Below are 20,278 nucleotides of genomic sequence, written 5' to 3'. Positions count from 1 at the left end.
TTGTGTGCACGATTTTCTTCTTAGATGACAAGCGCTCTCTATATGATCCTATGCTGATCTCTAGTGGACAAAAGCCCAAACTGCACGCTACTGGAAATATCCCCTCTCCAAAATATTTCGTGTCCGCTCAAGAAAGATGGAAAAGAATAACAGCTACAGTTTGTGTTTGTCTGAATACATTTAATGAATCCACAGTTCATGGTCAGTTCTTGGTTAATTCACAAACAGCTTCAATAAACTCAACATACAGTAAAACATTACAAGTTCTGAGGGAAAACATCTTGGAAAAGTGCCTTAGTTTTTTGGGACGGATCATTTATACGACTCCATCCTTGAAATACACTCCCTCCTACCTGCACAGCTACAGACCAATATAAATATCAAGAAGACAAATGCAGACGGGCATAAACACTTCACATAAGTAATTCAGTATCAACCAAAACTCATCTTAATAAATGGGAAACTTTTCTCTAGCAACTGTTCAGTCCTGTTGGTTTGGGAATGTAATGAAGGATAAGGACAAATCAGGTTTCTACATTTAAGGAAAGAGTATTGGGACAATTTGAAAGTTGATGGATCACAATATTTAGTGTTAAAACAAAACCACAAGGCTAACACTGACTATGACTTTGCAACTTATTCTCGGAGACGAATCCGCCAAATGCAGGCTGTAGTCTCACAAACCACAACTCTTATTTTGACGTTACGCATTCCCTGCCTGTGGGAAGAAACAAGCCACATGTACGTTGACGTCCACCTGAGGATCTTCCTGGCTTCTTGGTCACAGTGCGACAGTACTAGAGGAAAGAGCAGGACAAAGCTCTGTGCCGCCATCACAGCGCCACAGCAAACACACTGACCACACAGTACATGGTGCGATTCTCCCACCTGACTGTGCAGTTTCCTGAAAACAGCACAAGAAAGTACACTGAAGTCAAAAATTTCTAAGTTATATTATCCCATGAATGATTTGAACAGAATTACTCAAACACAGATATTGGAGCAGAAAACACTGATCGGGTAATTGTTAATAAATATGATATACGATATAGCACCCTATAAATGTTTTTTAGTGGAAAAAAAATGATTCGATAGATGACAGTTAAGTTTTAAATGTAATATAAATATTTAAATAATTTGGCCAATTTAAGGTGCCAGTGTTTAAGACAATTGTGATTTTCTCATTCTAAATAAACAATAGAAAAACATTTTTCTATTCCTGAAATAAGATATTGTATATTCAGGTACTAAGTCAGATAGTTACTGGTACTAAACGATTTCATGTGATACCAGCTCTGATTGTAGGTTGTGTCTCACCGTCAGTGGCAGTGTCCCAGTAGCAGGAGTTGGCCGTGTGGAGACCAGCACCGCTCTTCTGCATGATGGTACAGTTTACTACAAAAAAACAGATCAATATCAGTCACACGTTTACCTCCATATCCAACATGAGGTCCGTCATGTGTTAGCATCTCATGTTACTGTATGTGACGGGTGCATGTAGTTGGCTCACCTATGTATTTGAACGAGCGTCCCTGTTTCACCAGGTGTGTCAGAGAGTGCTCCACTATACTGGCCGTCCACGGGTTCACTTTATTCGGATTATAATCTGTCCCTCCGAGGACACCTTCAATACACTGAGACCAAACCAAAGAAGACAAACACCGTCATCACACCAAAGAGTGGACTTACACTGAAATACAGTTAACTGATGTTTCCAGGGATTAAAACTCACCTCTTTAACTGAGACAGTGGCCTCATCAGCATTGAACACAACCTGCAGCTAATGGAAATACATCTGTGTTAGTCTATTTGAGTTTTTGCAGCAAGTGTCCTTTTAAGCAGAAAGAGTTTGATGACTTCACATTTTAAAAAGCTTGATTTTAACATAAAGCTGATAAGAAGAAACACAAGAGGGAATTCTGTGCTTTAAAGTTACAGCTTCCTTAATCAATTACTGACAGTAAAATAAAATAAAATAAAACAAACTTATCCAAAGAGCTTTCTGCAACGAGACATTTATTCTCTACAATACAACTCAGGATGTTTACAGTGAAATCTAATCAACAACTGAAAGTTAAAGAAAAAACTACACTCACATCATATTCAAACACTTATAATTATTATATCAATTTGACCACATTTGTGGTTTTTACTCCAACATATATTTGACAACAGAAGTTACTCTATATTTTATGATTGCAGAATAAGATTTAGTGTAGCTGTATTTATGAAGCACCTTCCAAACACAGAGGTAGATTCAAGGCACTGAATAACAGGGACATTAAAAACAACAATGTGATAAGATAAAAATAAAAGATTAAAAATCTGAAAAGTAGTTTAAATATAATATTCAAATAGGTAAATGAAATACAAATGATAAATATGTATGAAAATTGTAAAAAATAAATGTTCTTATTTATAGAATATACTGCTTATAGTATAAATATGAATGATCTGACCCCACCCAGCCTGACACACCGTTATCTGCAGCCATAGCTGCTTTAGCTAACACATGCTAAGTAGCTCCAAAGCGTTTCTAGAGTAAATGACAGCGGCAGTTTTGAGGCTACGTATAGTGAGAAACAGTAAAGAATAGTTTCACCTCTTCTCCAGAGTTAAATTCCTCCATCGTTTCCACCACAGACACAAACGTCGGCTTTCCTGTCTGTTGTTCAGATTGTTGTCGCTGAGCACTTCCGGTGGTTTAGAGTCAACGAGCACAGATAAAGACGCGTCCGCTCCTCATGAAGCAGATCATTGGGGCTGTAATGTTGCCCCCCCGTGGCTGAGTCCGCACACTGCACCACACTTGTAACTGTCACATTATATTATTGGATATTAATAAACATAGAACCAGCATTTAAATGCTGTAGTTAGTTCTACTGACTTAAACCTGTTTCAAATATAATCAGGTAGTTAAATGTGTTAATTAAGTATTAACAAAAATCCTCACAATAAAGAATTATTGTTCTCAAATGTGAAATATTATAGGGGAGCTGGAGCCAATCTCAGGTTACATATAGAGACAACCATTCACACTCATATTCACACCTACAGTCAATTTGGAGTCTCCAATGAACTATATCCTGCATGTCTTTGGACCGTCGGAGGACACATGACATATCTGAGAACCATTTCTGTGAATCCCTAACATGTGAAATCTCTACATATGTTAAACATGTGAAATGTAACCTCACATGTATTCTTTGTGTGGATTGTGTTCCTGTAATGAAGTGATGGTCATGACTAGATTTACTTTAGTGCTTTATCCGTCAGGGACAGTACAACATTTTTTAACAAAAACACTAATCTGTTGTGCTGTATCTGTTGTGCCTGGACAGATGTTACAGAGTCACACTAAAAAGAGGCATGGAATTGAAATAGGACAGAGCAGAGCAGAAAGGGGAATATTAATGTTGGTAAAGATAAAGTGCGCAGGGCATCATTATGCTCATTAACATGCAACACAGAAGCATGCAATAGCCCACAGAGAGTAACACACATCAAACAGGGGCATAAATATAAATTACTGAGTGGCAAAATAAAAGAAAGCTCAGCACATAGGGTTAGGGTTAAGGACAGAACGACAAAAACATGTATAATCAGTTTATTATGAATACATATACAGGGTGTAATGATCAGGTATAAGGTTGTCTTATTGTAATATTCATTTATTCATTTGTGGGGTTTTCTCCTCATCTTATCTGTCCTGTTTTCCTCCCCCAGCTAAATCCACTACTATTACATAAGATGTAATTCTGCAGCAGAGACACAGACTCCCAGAGGAGCTCATAGAGGAAAAAGGGGAAATCCATAATACATAATGTACCAGCAGAGACAGCAGGGAGTTTCCCAGAACATATAGAGTCCAGCACTGCAGAACAGGGAGCTGAGTTTGGACGGAATCCCCCTTTATCTGGATCTTTATGTTTATTAAAACAGTAACTTCTAGCTTAGTGAGGACACCCATTGGTATAATGCATTCCCTAAATAAATGTCCAACCCCAATCTGAACCTTAAATTAAACCTAATCTAAACCTAATATTAACCTAACCTTAACTTAAACCTAATGTAAACCTAAACCTAATCCGAACTAATTCACATCATGAGGACTTGATTTTGTCCCCATGAGGAATAAAAGTCTCCATAATGTGACTTTTTAAACAGATTAAGTCCCTGCAACATGGGTAATACCTGAACACACACACACATACATTTGTACATCTATCTTAGTGAGGACATTTATTGGCATAATACATGTCCTAGCCCCTTACCCTAACCTTAACCATCCAAACTAAATGCCTAACCTTAACCTAACCCTAACTCTGACCCTCACCGAAAGTGAGGACCGGCCAAAATGTCCTCACTTTCCCAAAATGTCCTCACTCTGTAGGTTTTAGGCTCGAAATGGTCCTCACAAAGACATCTGTACAAGTACATTCACACATACACTCACACACACACACACACGCACATGCATGCACGCGCACACCACGCCCCCTCCTGTCGGGAACACCCTGGCTGTGGTCCCCTGTCTTCAGACGGTGCTCGGTGCACCGACACGCTGACGCTCGGTCCCTGATCCCCGGCCGCTCGCTCCTCTCCTGCCCGCCGTGCTCCCCCTCCAGCCCGCAGCCTCCAGGTAAGACACCGGCGCTCCGCGGGTCCGGGACACCGAACCCCGCCGCGCCTTCCTCTGGCATATGGCACACACGGTCCGCCGCTTCCGCTTGTTCCCGGCGAACGGGTCTTTATTTGCCTTGTTTAATGATGTTGTGGGGGTGGGAGGGGGCGACGTGTCCACCATCACGACCGCGACCCTCGGAGCATTAAACGTCGGTGGGACCAGACAGAGCCACTTCGCCGGCCAAAGTTAGGCGCGTGTGTGCAGGTGCAATGCAGCAAAAGAAGAAGAAGAAGAAGCTGCTTCTCCTGGTTCGTGGTCTCGACGCCGGGTTCTAACCTGCAGTCAACTCAGGTCAATTCTGTAGTCTGTGGGAAAAACATCAACTTCAGGTGGAAATATGTGACACCAGCCATGTAACATGAAGAAGGAGGTTCAGCAGTTTGAACAGACAGGATGTATAGATGATGTTATCTCCTGGTTTGGTGAACGATTTCCTCTCTCAGAATCGTTTTAAATCGCTCTGATGTTCCTTCAATATGTTTGTGCCTCATAGCTGATGTTTGATAATGACCTTGTCCATGTTAGTTTAGTGTTTAATGTGGAATCACCAGAATATCCCACAGCTCCTCAGGGATGATTGGAGACGGTGAAATGTGATAGAAACACAGCAGAGCACTCAGATACTGAGGAGAGAGTTTCCTGTTAGTTAGTTTAACGCTCATTGATATTAATGGGGTGGAAAAAAATGATAGAAACACATCTGTATCAAAAACTGCAGCGTCCAAAATGAGCTGTTGAATCTCTCGTTGAAAAGTGGACATTTTAATGTTCATGATTCATTGCTCTACATCAGCTGGATGTAAATGATAAACTGCTGGTTCCTGTCATGATGGTCAGTGGGTGCTCCAGGACTGGGGATGCGTTCAGGTCCACCGGCAGCCCCACATGCTGACCTCATTTCAATCCAGTGGTGGAGTTTCGCCTCAGATTAGCAGGTGTTTGATTCTCCCTCACTCTCAGCGCATATTGAGAATCAGCAGGATTTCAAGTCCTGCCTCCATAAGGTCTGAGGCTGGTTTACTGAATTACATGATGCCGACAGGATGCACATTATAATTAGGGTTGTTGGAGTTGCATTGGTTTCTTTTTCAATCAATTTAGGGATGCAGCAAATCAATACGACTCATTGTTGATTGCTCCTGTGGTCACTAAGATGCCAAAGAAATACTGAAAAGGGCTTCAAATGTCCTAAATGGCAACTAAAATATGCTTGTTTTGTCCAACCACTGAAACAATAAGTCTATAATCCCTTAAAACAAAAGCAGCAAGTCCTTCTAATCGAGATTAAACTGAGAAATGTTTGGCTTTTCTCTTTTAAAGCACAAAGACTGATCAATAATTGAAATTTGCAGATCGAGTTTTGAACCGACTGCTTGATTTAATAGTTATTGCGTGTTCAGGATCTTCGGGTGCAAAGATGTTGACGAACTCGTGCTTTAGTCTCATCTGCTGCATCAGGTCTGCACATTTTAATGAAGCAGCTCGAGCAGCTAATGCAGCGTGAAGACGAGAAAAGGTCACATCAACTTTCAGAAGAGGTGATTAGATCTGTCGCACTGTGGCAGCCGCTGGTCAATGTGGCTCCTTACATCGACCTGAGAAGCCGATGTGTATCCAGATATATGTTTCCCTCGACAGACGTCACTCAGAAAACACAAAGTTCCTGTGTTTAGACCACTGCCAATTAAAACAAAGCATTAGTGCTAATGAGTAAAAAACAACACCCATGAGTTCATTCATTACAATTACTTTCATTATGAGGCCCCGTAAGTGGCTGTAATACGTAAGTGAGCCGTCTCTTTAAGGTTTATTTGTAACCAACCCCGACACATTTTACATTGCTGTTCCGGCCTACAGTAATTTGTCACAATGACGCTACCCCAAATTGCTTCATTCGGCTTTAAGAAACACACGCTGCGTCTGCTGAGGCTGTTTTATCGTTGTCAGAGGGAGAATGGCTCCCTGATGATAACTGAGTTTATACTGCTCACGCTCACACACACACACACACGAGGCTGGAGGAGGAGAGAATAAATGGGCGAGCAGAGGAGGAGTAGAGCTGGAGAATGAAGGGATTCCCTGATTTCTCTGTGTGCAGGCAGCAGAGCTCATCCAGTGGAGCAGAAAGAGAAAGCCCCGGGGGAGTGCAGTCACACAGCATTAGAGGTCTGCCGTCTCCAAGATCTGGCAAAGACGGAGCAGAGGTGTGTGTGTGTGTGTGTGCGTGAATGTGTGTGCACATTCACACATACACACATTATTATGCATTTCTGCAGGCTGTAGCTCATGGTGCCAGACGGATAGGCTCTGTCCAACAAAACCAAAACACTAGACTATAAATACTATATTTGTTCAAAAGTCAGAGTCTGGCTTTTTCGTGCCATTCAAAGAAATATCTCACCAAAGTGTTTCATCTGTCGAATAATTCCAGATCTCGCTGTCTGTCTGTATCTGGTTCGCATATCTCAAAAAACGTTCATCTTATCAGCTTCCCGCTTGGCATGTGTCTGGTTAAGGGTCCAAAGAAGGAATACACTTTGAACAAACAGCCCACCAGCGCACTGACTTTGTCAATCACAGTAATGTGCGTCTTCACAAAAGCAATAACAGATTCTCCCCTTTCTGGCTTCACCTGAACTTTGAATAAACAGGTGCACAGCTCCTCGTGCAGCTTCAGGCCTCTGCAGACTGAGTGCAGTAGCAGGTCTTTATTTGCCGCAGCTTAATTACTGCAGGTCACTTTTTACAGTTTCAGAAAGAAATCTGCAACCGGCATCACCACAGGCCAAACAAACACAGATGTCAGTGATGTTTCTAACACATGTGATGGATGCATAACTGAAAAAAGCTACAAAGAATGCAAATATCATAGGAAGACGCTGAAGAAGACGTCAAATTTGAAAGACAGTGAGATTTGAGAGCTTTCAACACTGAGAACAGAGTTTGCTGTCGATGTGCTGTGAACAAAAATACATGCTTTTCACAGGGGAAGCAATGCTTCATGTCCGTCCTCCTGCTGCTCTACGCAGGTTCCACCTCTTAACTGAATGTTCTGGTCATTTTGCTGTGGTTGTGAACACGTCTGACCCAGACAACCTCCTCCTGTGTTGTTCCTATGTGAAAGGCAACCTCTGGAGAATGTCTGGACCCAACTTTCCAGACATTTGCCAGAGTTCATGTCTGAAAACGGCTACAGGAACCGGAATTCGAACCCGGAGCCTTCTTGCTGTGAGGCAACAGTGCCAACCACCACCCCTGCAATTTATGATCAATTATGATATGCTGATTTCAAGTGTGGACAGGAAATGCAAAAATAGAGATGCATTGAATCCCAACAAACAAACTCTTTTAACACAATCTGATGGTAAGATCAAACGACAGCACTGCAATATGTCTGCGTGGGAAATGTTCTCAATCTCACAGTTTTTTGATTTCTGTTGAGTAGAACTGCTGGCATCCTCTTTGTATCTCACATAAATCCTATTTACATTGCCCACTCCCTTGTCTAACAAACACTGAGCTGTAACAAGACGAGCGCTGTGGAGATACACACACACGTTTCGTCCACACTGACGATTATCTTATTAAAGCCTATTGTAATGTATGTGATAATCTGCGTTATTGTATCATATCCAGATAAAACCCTATAAGCCGCTGTAACAGACTGTGCTGCTGCATTGAGTGATCTCTGTGGTGCCGTTTTGTGCGGAGTTTCCCTCCCTCCCACTCATTGATGCCCTTCTCCTCCACGGCTCTCCTGTGTGTGCTGCGTAACCGTTTGGTATGCAGTCTATAGCCCCGGCCTCAGAGATACATTGCGTCCCCGTTCAATCACGCAGATGTGGGAGGAGAGGAAAGAAGGGAAAAAAAAAAAATCTGAAAAGCAGAAATGTAATTTGGAGGCAGTGCTGAGAGGAATGACTCAGTTCAGTAATAGATTGCTGGTCAGGGAGCGATGCTTCTGTGTCGCCCTGCACCGAAACCTCTAATGTGGATGGACACATGCCTCTGTGGGCGCTCTGTGCCGCTCATGCTGAACTGAACCTTTGAGGGCTGTGATGGAAAATGGGACACTTCAACATAGAAATCAGGCCAAAGGCGTGGACACACATGCAGGCTCAAAATACCCCACCTCCCCTCTATTCACATTGCATGATTATTCTATTATTTCCCAGGACCAGGATCTTGACCAGTGTTTTGGAAAAGTCAACACAGCTTAGTGTACATCAAACACAGACAGTAATTTGATTCCTTGTTTGCAAGTCGTGTACATCGAGGTGTTGAATCAATACATATGTTTGAGCAGATCAAGGCCATTGTAATGGCATCACTGGGTGGAAGGGAATTGAGGGAAATGAAACCACAGTGTTATTTACTAATGAACATTGGTGTGGGAAGGTTCAGTGAAAGTGATTCAAAACAAGATGAAAGAATCTTCCATCAAATTTCATTTTGCTCAAATAATATTCATTTAAAATCTGAACACCATTAATTGCAGTTTGACAAAATAACCTGAATTCAATGTAGTGTATGTTTAATAATTTGCTTCAGGGCTGTGATGTGTTTGAAAGCTAAAGTGGCACTTTAGTTCAGATTGATCTCTCAAATCTGTTGGACGGTTGTAATTACATTTGCAAAAGATGCTGAAAAAATTTGTGTAATGATATTTTTAAGATATATATATATATAATAAAAAGTGATTATATATTGATATTATTGAAACGAGATGAAAGGGCAATGCAAAGTTAAAGGAACAATTTGACAGTTTGGGAAAAATGGGTATTTGCTTTTTGCGTAAAGTGAGACGAGAGGATTGATACAACTGAATATGATGCTATAACCAGCTGTTAGTTAGTTTAGCTTAGATTAGCATGAGGACTGAAAACATGGGAGGAAATTGTTGGCAATGCTTAGTATATAGACATATGAGAGTGTTGTGTTAATCTTTATTTCTCTGCATGAACACAAATAGTTGCATGACGTGTGAACAGCAAATAAAAGAGGCCTGGAGCTGTTTATCTTCTGCTGAGGAAATAGACGATGTTTTGTTCTTCATCAGGTCAAAGCGATCGCTCTTATCAAGGCAAGGTAGAAGCTCAGATGGTTTTATGATGTCATTATAGGTGGAGACCCACAGGTGGAGGATTAAAGGGTAATTCTCAGTGTCGTCATAAGTATTAATCATCAGTTTCAGCAGGATTTCCTGTCAACGCCACCCGTGTTTGTTGTTGAGAGCAAAACCCATAAAGAAATATCTGTATTCATGGTACTGGTTCAAAGCTACACATGTGATAGAAGTCAAATTGGCCTCTTTTGCTTTAGTCTTTTACTTCTTTGACCATATCTTGCTCTCTCTGTTTTCCCTTCACATGAGTTGGATCACAAGAGGAGTGCATTAATTCGCTCACCTCTAGGTGGTCTTTTTATTTCCTTGGGTAGTGAAGTTTCATTGTGCACCTGATCGTAAGAGCCATCTGGAGTGTCACTATGTCCTGGGCTGAATGTTGGTACACACATCTGCTGTGTTTTATGTGACTCTGTGCCCATGGCAGTCAGAGCTGCGGCTGAAGGTTGTGGTATCGCTTTCTAATAAAATGTTTCTAACCTGGAATAACTGATTTTGTTAATTGTTTAGTGATGCTTTAAAGATTACTTACATTAATAAGTACAAGCTTTGTGTTGGCCAGTTGGTCAAATCCTCCTCCACCAAACTTGTTGCAGAACATCTGGTCTTAACAAGTCTGGCCACTGGCAACAGGCATTATGTTTTCAGCTTTCAGTCTGTCCTTACGTCCCATTCTTGTGAACACGATATCTCAAGAACGCCTTGAGAGGATTTCTTACAATTGGGTACAAAAATTCACTTGGACTCATGCATGAAGTGATTAGAATTTGGTTGTCAAAGGTCAAAGGTCAATGTTGTGGTGACCTCACAAATCTTAAGAACTTCTTGAAAAAATCTGTTCAAATTTGGCACAAATATTCACTTAGACTCACCGATAAACTGATTTAGATTTGGGTGGTCAGAGGTCAAAGTCATGTAGGCTTTACTAAACATGTTTTTGGCCTCTTGTATAGAATATGTCAAGTCTGTCTTTAGAGAATTTCGTCATATTGTGACCTGTTGTCACATGGACTCAAAGATGAACTGAATATACAGTATTTCAGCATTCAAAGGTCCAGTGACCTCATTGTCTGGAAAAGAGTCTCGCTAGTGATACTTTTTTTTGACTTGATTCTGTAGATAAATACAGTCAAAGCTTTTAGAGCTGGAGGCTTTAAGGCCCACCTGTCTGAAACTGTTTTCTCTTTGCTGAAAGATGTTAATTCATCGGTCACTCCTCCAGTGTCGGTCAGCTCAGACACCCATCTGTCCTCCAAACGCTGCATTTCATTGTGCATCTGTCTCCTTAATGTGTTAAAACAAAAATGACACAAGGGCTAATCCCCAAAAATATAAATCACATTCCATTTGCACCCACTCGGCATCAAATTACACATGCTTTCCACGTGACACTCAGATTAACGCTAACTCTGCACTGAACACACGCACACCTTATTAGCCGTGCCTTGCGAAGATGATGCGCAGTGAAACGTGGCGGCTAAACGGGATGGGAGGGCTATGAAATATTCAGACATGTTGGGGAAAAGAGAGGGAGCTCTCTGCGTCTCTGTGAAGAAGAAGCCGCAGCAGCAGAAGAGGCCACAACTGAAAGTGGGTTAATAAGATCCAACCTCAATCTGGAAACCTCTTATCTCTTGTTCTTTAAGTGCTCGTGCAGAGAAGTATTGAACACATGAGGCTGAAAAGCAGAAGTGGAAAATATCCTAGATTTATCTTTTGACCATTTCTTTTAGAGTTTCTTAAATATCAGTTTTCCTTTTTTTGCAGAAGGTGTGCTAGAAATGAAAAATGAAATGGTCATTTTTGTTTCGCTAAGGCAAGAGATTTCAGATAATCTCCAATAAGCGTGTAGTTGTGCGTGTGTGTTTGTGTTACAACCAGACTGCCGGCACTCGAGCTGTCTCACAGTTTGCATCGTAAGACTGACCGTTGCCTGATCTGCGGCTTGGACGGCAGATTGTGGCTTGTAATCTGGACCGTTTTCACTGCAGCTTCACAGAATAATCAAGAAACAAACACACTGATTTACACAGGGTGCAGATGGGGAAGACGAAGGGTGAGGAAGGGGGGGGTGGATGTTGACCTGATCTGGTCAATTTGATCACATTAAATGTTCTTATGAGTCGATAGCGATAAATATCATGATAAATGATCAAAATCATTATTTCTTTCAAGTTTAAAGGTTGAGTTTTGCTTGTTTATTAATGTAGATTTTTAATTGTGGCTTTAATGTATTCTTTATGGTCATGATAAACACTTATCAACAATGCTAACAACGACAGAACAATCAATATACGTAAAATCATTTTAAAATCTGAATTTGCATGAGCAAAATTAAGTAAAAACCTTTTTTCTTGTTAATTATCTTAATAGCAAGTTATCATACGCAATCATTACATGGAAATGAATTCTGTTGAACATTTATCACACATTTGTTATATCTACTAAGGAAAATTATATTGCGACAATAATTGTTATAATTTTATCATCCGGCTCGAATAATTTAATGTGCAATATGCTTTGGAGTCGTGTGGATTCTTTGCTAGAAACATAGACATAAGAAAAGAGAGAAATAGGTGGATAATTATTGAGTTGTGTCTGTGTCATTTCAATAAGACAATTGCTGTATTTATCATTTCCCTTCACTGGCATCATCAGGTTCATGCAAAGCGGTTGTAATGTTATCAATGAAACGGCTGCGGATACAATGAATGAATAATATGCAGCACATTGTATGCCAGGCTCTTTGTTTTCCTGCCCTCGACTTAATTTGAACATGACACACTTTACAGTAAAGAGGCTCTCGATGCTCTTTAACGATGCTGGCGGCCTGGCTGCAGAGATGGTGCAGATGATGTGTTGTGATTGGCTCTCCACTTTTGTCCAGACAAAATAGCCTGATAACATCTTCACAGGCAGGGCCAGAGTAACACAACTCAGGGACCCAGCTGTGGGGTTGGGGTAAGTGTCATGTCATGATGTTTACACCATATTTACAAGCAACCGAGTAGAAAGATTATTAATGTCAGTGTCAACAACTAACTTTGTTCCGTTAACACTCCTGTAATTCAGCTACAGGATTTTAGAGTTGCTATAATCTTCTCATATCCGATTTCTCTTGGTGCTGCAACACAACAAAAGTGGCTAATGGGCTACTGTGCTAGTTTAGCATTAGCGCTAAAAAACAATTACTAAGTTGATCGAATGTGGTAAATGTGTCCCTGCTAAACATCATCATGTTAGCATGATGTAATTTTTCAGCTAGAATCACTGCTGTGCTGAAGTCGGAGCTGCGAACTCGGCTGTAGACTCATATTTAAACCCCAAACCTGAATTTAAGTTGAATATCAGCTTCATTAGTTTGATGTTCAGTTGGACTGAGCTCTGATTAGTCTTCTTGTTCTCTGCACTGCACAAAGAGTTTTTCGTCATGCTTCCCCGGCTTTAGCCTTCGAAGGTCAGGAAATGATCTAAGGCCTTTTTCTTTGTCTTTGTAATTCAATTTCATCATATTAGGTTATTTTTTAACATGAGCACGTTTTGTTTGCGCACCATTGTGTCAACAAGGGAGGAACGACATTTAGTTTTTGTGTAATTTCCCTCACAGAAGGCATTCAGATGAAAGTGAAAGTATTCAGGAAATATCTGCTTTGCAACTGTGATCACACAATTATTGCTCTGTACGTTATCGGCTAAATGAGGAGGAGGAAAGTCTTGAACTTTGCTTCAGTCGCATTGAGCCTCATTCTTAGATGTGCCGTGACTGAAAATCAAAGATTTCAAGGTCAGAACATTTAACCTGCATTGAAGTCAAGGCTGAGTGCCTGTTTTATCTGTCTGATTCCTTTTCCCCTTAAAGTCCTGATCTCCTCTGCTTTTATTCCATGAGTCACACCCAGCTGCACAACACAATCAACCAAAGCACTCATCCATGCTCAGTCTCCGGCTCTGTGCTTCCGGTAGTTGGTCTGCTTGCAGCAGTTGGAGGCCATGCTGCCGTTTCCTCTTAATTAGGGGATGAAATGGCACAAACAACCCATCATTGGGAGGACAACAAGCAGCGTTCAGATAAGGAGAGTGAGTCCAGTGAAGGTTAGAGTAGACGAGAAGAAAGTGGAGGGAGGACTGCTGCGAAAATAAGAGAGGACAGCTGACAGGGAGGCTGTGGATAAGGTTTTTAAAGGCACTATCTCTGTTGGTTTATTTTTCCTGTTTTCTGCTCCATCGAGCCCCGCAGGAAACTGTGGAGGCGTGCAGGCCTGATAGGTCATTACTGACAGCAGCTCCTCGGAGAGCTGTAATGTTACAGTGGTAGTGACATGTGCGCGATGGCTGCAAGGGCAGTGCTTCAAATGTTGGCCGTGGTTCGGCAGGATCACGATGCATGTATTCTGGAAAACAACCCTGAGACTAGTAGATGAAATATTATTTACTTAAATAAATCGACCAACACTGCAAAACATTTAAGTCCTGCCGTGAAAATGTACTTATTTTTCTTAAGGCTGTGAGCTGGCTGCGGTGTTGGTTGAAATTAACATCCGTACAGTTCTCACTCTATTTAATTCATCCATGATCTGCTCGTGCTGCCAGAGGGGAATGTCAGTCAGTTGTCACTCCAGCCTCCCACTGGTCCTGAGCTTGCTGTTTCATTGTGGCGAGCCACGAGGTCGGAGCTTTGATGCTGCTCATATTCTGCATTAGTTATAGTATATATATCCAATAGTCGTGGAATAGCAGTGGAAATAGTATTCATAACATCTTCTAGTAGAAACATATCTTATTGTGGAGAGGAGCTCTGACTCGAGTCTATGGAGTGAAAAATGAAAAATGAAAAAACGCAGCGGGAGATTGTCTTGGTCAGATGTGTTCCCAACAACAGGAACATTTCTGGAACATTCACTTGAGGGGAAGCGCCTGAGGAGAGCATACAGGAGGCCAAAGCCAGGAGACCAAAAGCTCTCCAATCTTGTTGTCTTTGCCAGTTGACATCTTTCTGTGTTTTCTACATGTATGGCTCTTCTTTCTCATCCTGAGATATTTATATTCCAGTTTTGAATCCGTCGCGTGTAAGAAACATCATCAACACGCCCGCTCTGACTTTTACGGACATTTTACGAGGGGAGTTGCCAGGAAAAGTTCCAGAAAATGTCTGCAGCAACTGACTCAAACATTTGCATTCTCACATTTGAACTTCTCTTTGAAGCTCTTTTTTTTTTTTTATTCTCCACCTTAGTACTTCTGTCTCTTGTGTAAGAACGGCTGCAACACCATGAATGCATTTGCAGAGGCACCATCAGAAAGCGAGTGATGTTATCCCCTTTGAGTGATTACCATGTGTGGTCGCCTCTCTGTGATAGAAGCCGTTTCACTCTGGTCATTCAGAACTCTGATAAACAATTCTTCCTTTTGGAGATTTGAACTGGTTTATTCCGGGACGTCTTTACCACATCCTTCTTCTCCCCTGAGGTAACACTCATCTCCGGTGCGAGCATGATTATTTGTTGGCAGCCAATTTAGAGATTAGATCAAAAGCATTGGCTGCTGTTCCGGTGGAAGCTATCTTTCTTTTAGCTGCAACCTGACATCACCACGCTCCCTGTGGGCCCATGATTAGAAGCAAAAGGCCAAATCTTGTGAGGACAGAATGCTAGTCACCATTATCCGAGGTGTCAGGCTTGACGTAGGTGAGTTATTCATATCGCTGTCTGATGTCGCTTCATTACCTTTGAGCCAAGCGAGTAATTAAGGTTTCAAATTGGATTCTGATTGACAAACCACGACAGGCTGTGTTTCAGCAGAGTTATTGACTTGGGGAGAGTCTGGAGGATGAGGAGCAGTGACGAGGAATGTTTGCAGACAGATCCTCGCTTGATTGGAAGTGGCATGGACAGTGTGTCTGACAGGTCTCGGGGGGGGGGGGGGGGGGGGGCGGATCTGCCCTAAGGAGTGTGTGTGTCTAAGAGTCAAGAGAAAGACAGAGATCGCCACTTAAACACAAAGTACACACAGGCAGAGATACTTTCCACTCGGACAAACATGTCATGTATCATTGAAGGAGTTGTTGCCTTTTGCTTGCTCGCTCAATCCAAACTTCTCCAGCGCGTCACATCTCATCTTGAGCTGTCCGAGGAGACGATGGCTGCCTATTGATTTCACCTTTGCTGAGAACCCAGGACCACATCTGACCTCTGGAAGTGGATTACATGCGGGGAGATGCACAGCTGAGATAACTGCATAAATGTTATCAGCCTAATTTCCTCTAAATTGAGATAAGCTGGAAGCTGTTTTTGAGATACAACAACAAGCATGTGCATTTGTCACTGCGCTCAGATATCGTGTGTTTGCTTTCTGCTTTATTTTTGCACTTTCAGTCTGTTGACTCACTGTTGTAGACTCACAATTGTACATTTAATTGTCCTTACTCTATGAGTTTTTTTTTCCCTCTGGATTTTCTCCTTGAATTAATGAATCAGGACATATAACACCTGTCTGGATTTATAGTCCAGTTTGCTCTGCTGCCTTGTGTGATTCTTTCTCTCACATGAGGTAATGAACATGTTGCTTTTATCATAGAGAATTCATTATTAGATCTAAAGAGAATACACTGGTGGTGGAATTAGCTCATTGAGCGCCTGGTTTGAGTTGCACATATTAAGTTGTTCAAGGGACTTATCTGCGATGCAAATCATTTTGGAGGGTGATTTTGCGTGGGAAGGAAAACTTTTTACAAAGTATTAAAGTAGAATGGCACTTGCCCCCACAAAGGCCCGACACTCCCCTCATGAAACCACATTTAAATCCACTAAATCCGGATTTTTATTTGGATCTGCACCAGGTAAACAAACACTGATCAGGCCCTTACAGAAAGTGATTAAAATTCCCAGATCCAGCCCTTTGTCTGGGTCCATGACAAAATTCTTCCTTCGTGCTATCCTCCACCAAATCTTGTGGAAATCCCTTCGATCCTGCTGATAAACCATCCAATCAACACACAGACAACATAACCTCCTTGGCTGAGGAAATCAAGTCAGGTCAATACTTCCACTAACATCTATCATTGCCTATTTAAACCTTGCTATTTTTCTTTTCCTTGGGGGGGCTTACCAAAACACAGGATATAATTTAAATGCAATACAAAACAATTAAAGCTTTTAAAGTACACCACCTCACCGTGGGATGCGTTGGCCTTTGGAGCTAAAAGAAACTAATTACTGCCGGTTTAACCAAGTTAAAAGGATTCATAAAAATGAACCATCCAACTGACACAGGTTCTCTCTTTGTTCACCACTAAAACAGATAAAAGGTCAAAGACTCACAGGTCTACAAGGAGAGGTTTATACAACTAGGAGTGTCTGAACATCACAGAGTCCTAGTCAAACACTGTCTTTACATCATGTGGGACTGACGATAGAAATAGGAAAGAGTTTCTTTGAGGGTGGAAAAATACTCCTAGCATTGAAACATAGTACTTTATCTTTTAAATTTGACTGTAAAGGTAAAACCTGGTTATATCCTTATATTTCAATTCCCATGACAAATCCAGAACCAACAATCATTCCTGTCACGCATAACTAATTTCATTTGTCTTCTAATTAGATGACTGTAAAACTGTGACATTACTCAAAAATGATTAAGTAGCGCCGCATTACTTTGGGGGCCAGGCGTTAATCCACTTTTTTTTTTAGCAACAGGACGATACAAACTATGTGGGATTGAGTGAGATTATATAAATTATACAACATCCATGTTCACAGTCAAGGGACATGTGCGCCAACTACACAAACACTCAAATATTTGTATAGTTTTGGGATATTTGCGGAGCTCATGTGCCAAATAGGACAAAGATACAGTATCAGGCTTTGGCCACACACACAATATTGACTAGTGAGATGAATTTTACTGTTGGTTTTGTCCTATTTATGTTATTTGTGGACAACAAGAAAAAATACAGAAAAGCCTTATCATTTAATTACCTCGAACAGCAGACCTGGGCCGATGCGACACCTTTGCATTTATTTACCTCTTTAACCACTTTAGCGTCATTAGCCACCAAGACCTCCTCCTCTACGTCTTTAATCCCCACCCACCATCCATACATATGCCGCATTCATACTAAATGGGAGTTGCCATAATGACTAGTTTGTCAACTGTATTTACTCCTCACATCAACATCCAGAGAAACCAAACCTCCCGAACGTTCAGATGTTGACGACATCCAGAAAACCGGCACTTGTTGTAGCCGATAAGTCAGAGGTGCAGTACATTTGTATTTGTGGTGTGTGCCATAGCAGTGGTGTAAGCAGCTGTGAAGTGTCGTTATTGACTTTTATTAATGAATAATTGATGCTTCCTACACTTAGAGCATGCTTTTGAATGTATGTGTGTGTCTGCACCATATAAGACCCTGTGTTGCGACCTGCTGTTTAGTGGTCACCAGAGACGCTCTCTGCCACTCATCATCACTGTCCGCTGCCGACTGTGTCGCATCAATGATTCAAGAGGAGAATGTACAGCATCCTGTGTATTATAACCGCAGGATTTAGGGGTTGTACATTCCAACGAGGTAGTAAAGCCACAGTCCATTAAAGGCTGCAGGTTCCGCCAACTATCATCTTGAAGAAAACCACCTCGACTCATGCCTATGTCTGTTACATGCAACTGGCAATGTCTTTGATTTATTAATGATATGGACTCACTACTCTCTCCAAGCATTGTGGACTAGTGTACATGCAAAACAATGTAATGCCAGGGGAAATTATCTGGAAAAACCTCGTCCCCCCTTGGGGATGAAGAATCTGCTGATACGAGGCAAAAGGAGCTACAGTACTTTATGATTCATGTACGATCTTTAAAGCAAAAGGGATCTCTTGAGTTTAAGATCCGTGGGGCTCTTCTCTGAACCGACAGGGCTAAAAGCTGAAGTCTAAGCTGAGGAATTTTTCGTTTGAAGAAAAGACGGGAGTGACCCACATTTCTGGAAGAAAATACCCCGCACACCAAACGACGTTCTCTCGACCTTGTTTGCTCCACTTGGATGGTCTCACAGAAAGGTTTTGTAACAGATCCAAAATGAGAGTAGGATCCTCAAAACAGAATGTCAGTGAAAAAACTACACAGCTGGGCGATATTTCAATGTAATTGTTAATATCAAATATCAAATCAATCCTATTGAAATAATTCAATTTCATCAAGGTGTCATCCGCCATCCAAATTAATAATTCTGTGCCAGCTGTATTTTAAAATGGACATTTCTTAGCTAGATGAACATATACATTTTTTTTGTTTTATCTACATATACAAAGGGGTGTTACAACTACTACACTCTTTTCTACTTGCTAATGCTATATGGTAATGCTGTACAACTTGTTTTGATCTTTCTCTGAAGACGCTGCCCTTTCTCCTCTCGTCTCTCTCCCATTTTTCTTCCTGTCGATGCCCCAAGCGCAATGCATGATGGTATATATTGCTCAATTAGTGACCATCGATTGTAAACTACTTGTCACGATGCATTGTGGGAAACAATGCATCCACTATATAGGCAAACATTCGGACAGCAGTACAAAATGGCGACTATATAGATTTATAGATATATATAAATTTGATCAAGGTATAAAGTCCGGTCTTGAACTTGGAAACAGCCGCTGAAAAGTGTCACCGATTGTCTGCTAATTGTTTGTCCATTTTTTTTTAGCAGTTTTTATTTGTGTCGGTTTGGAAGCAGAGAAACAAAAGGCAGAGTAAATAAAGAATGATGATAAAGTGAAAGTACATTTATTTAAAAAAATGGAAATCTCTCATTTACAGAAAGTATTCAGTAGCCTACTTTGTTGAAGCCCCTTGGTAGGAATCACAGCTTTAAGTCGTCTTGGGTAACAAGCTTAGCACATGGATTTGCGCAGTTTATCCCAATTTCCCTTCAGCAAATCCTCTCAAGCTTCGTCACATTGATGTGACGCGTCTGAGCTGCCCTGCTCAGGTCTCTCCTCAGATCTTGATCTGTGGTGTTAGAGTCTGGGCTTTGGCTGGGCCACTCAAGGACAGTAAGAGACTTGTCTCAAAGCCACTCCAGTGTTTCCTTGGCGTCATGCTTCAGGTTGTTGTCGTGCTGAAAGGTGAACCCAATCTCACTCTGGAGCAGGTTTTCTTCAAGGACCACTCTGTATTTTGCTGCATTCATTCTTACCTCAATTCTGACCAGTGTCTTTGTCCCTGATGCTGAGCTGCACCACTATAACCTGAAGCTGCTGAGTTCTGCTCAAAGAGTTCATTTCTGCCTCCTCTAAGTGGTGAATCATTTTCTTCACTGAGAGTACTTTAAAATCATACGCCTTTTAACACAAAATGGAATCTGTGTCGCTGGTCTACCACAGGCCTTTTTCACAGCAGACATTTTGACATGACAGAAAGAAAAGTACAGGATTATATAACAAAATGAAAAACAGCCAAATTCTTTTTTGCCCATATTT

At 41.3% G+C, this 20,278-nt stretch overlaps 2 protein-coding genes across 7 annotated transcripts in view; one reads left to right on the top strand and one right to left on the bottom strand.

Moving 5' to 3' along the window:
- Window positions 1-165: 165 nt before the first annotated feature.
- LOC117754602 (dynein light chain Tctex-type 3-like) lies at window positions 166-2,755 on the bottom strand. The gene is made up of 5 exons (XM_034573588.1): window positions 2,603-2,755; window positions 1,733-1,774; window positions 1,511-1,634; window positions 1,318-1,395; window positions 166-904 (listed from the first exon to the last, which is right to left on the bottom strand). The coding sequence occupies exons 1-5, from the start codon at window positions 2,627-2,629 to the stop codon at window positions 834-836; spliced, it is 342 nt and encodes a 113-aa protein (XP_034429479.1). The 5' UTR covers window positions 2,630-2,755; the 3' UTR covers window positions 166-833.
- Window positions 2,756-4,467: 1,712 nt separating this feature from the next.
- sytl5 (synaptotagmin-like 5) overlaps window positions 4,468-20,278 on the top strand; it is a 42,397-nt gene continuing 26,586 nt past the window's right edge. For 2 of the 6 annotated variants that reach the window (XM_034573582.1, XM_034573578.1), the window contains exon 1: window positions 4,481-4,642. The gene's annotated coding sequence lies outside the window, so the exon portion shown is untranslated. Of the gene's footprint in view, window positions 4,643-6,871; window positions 6,892-20,278 lie in introns of those variants that run through there. The other 4 variants (XM_034573584.1, XM_034573580.1, XM_034573583.1 and 1 more) reach the window with 4 other exon arrangements.

Source organism: Hippoglossus hippoglossus, chromosome 21, assembly GCF_009819705.1.
Source record: "Hippoglossus hippoglossus isolate fHipHip1 chromosome 21, fHipHip1.pri, whole genome shotgun sequence".
NCBI lineage: Eukaryota > Metazoa > Chordata > Actinopteri > Pleuronectiformes > Pleuronectidae > Hippoglossus > Hippoglossus hippoglossus.
The sequence above is the reverse complement of the archived record's forward strand: the minus strand, read 5'-3'. Positions and strand labels throughout refer to the sequence as shown.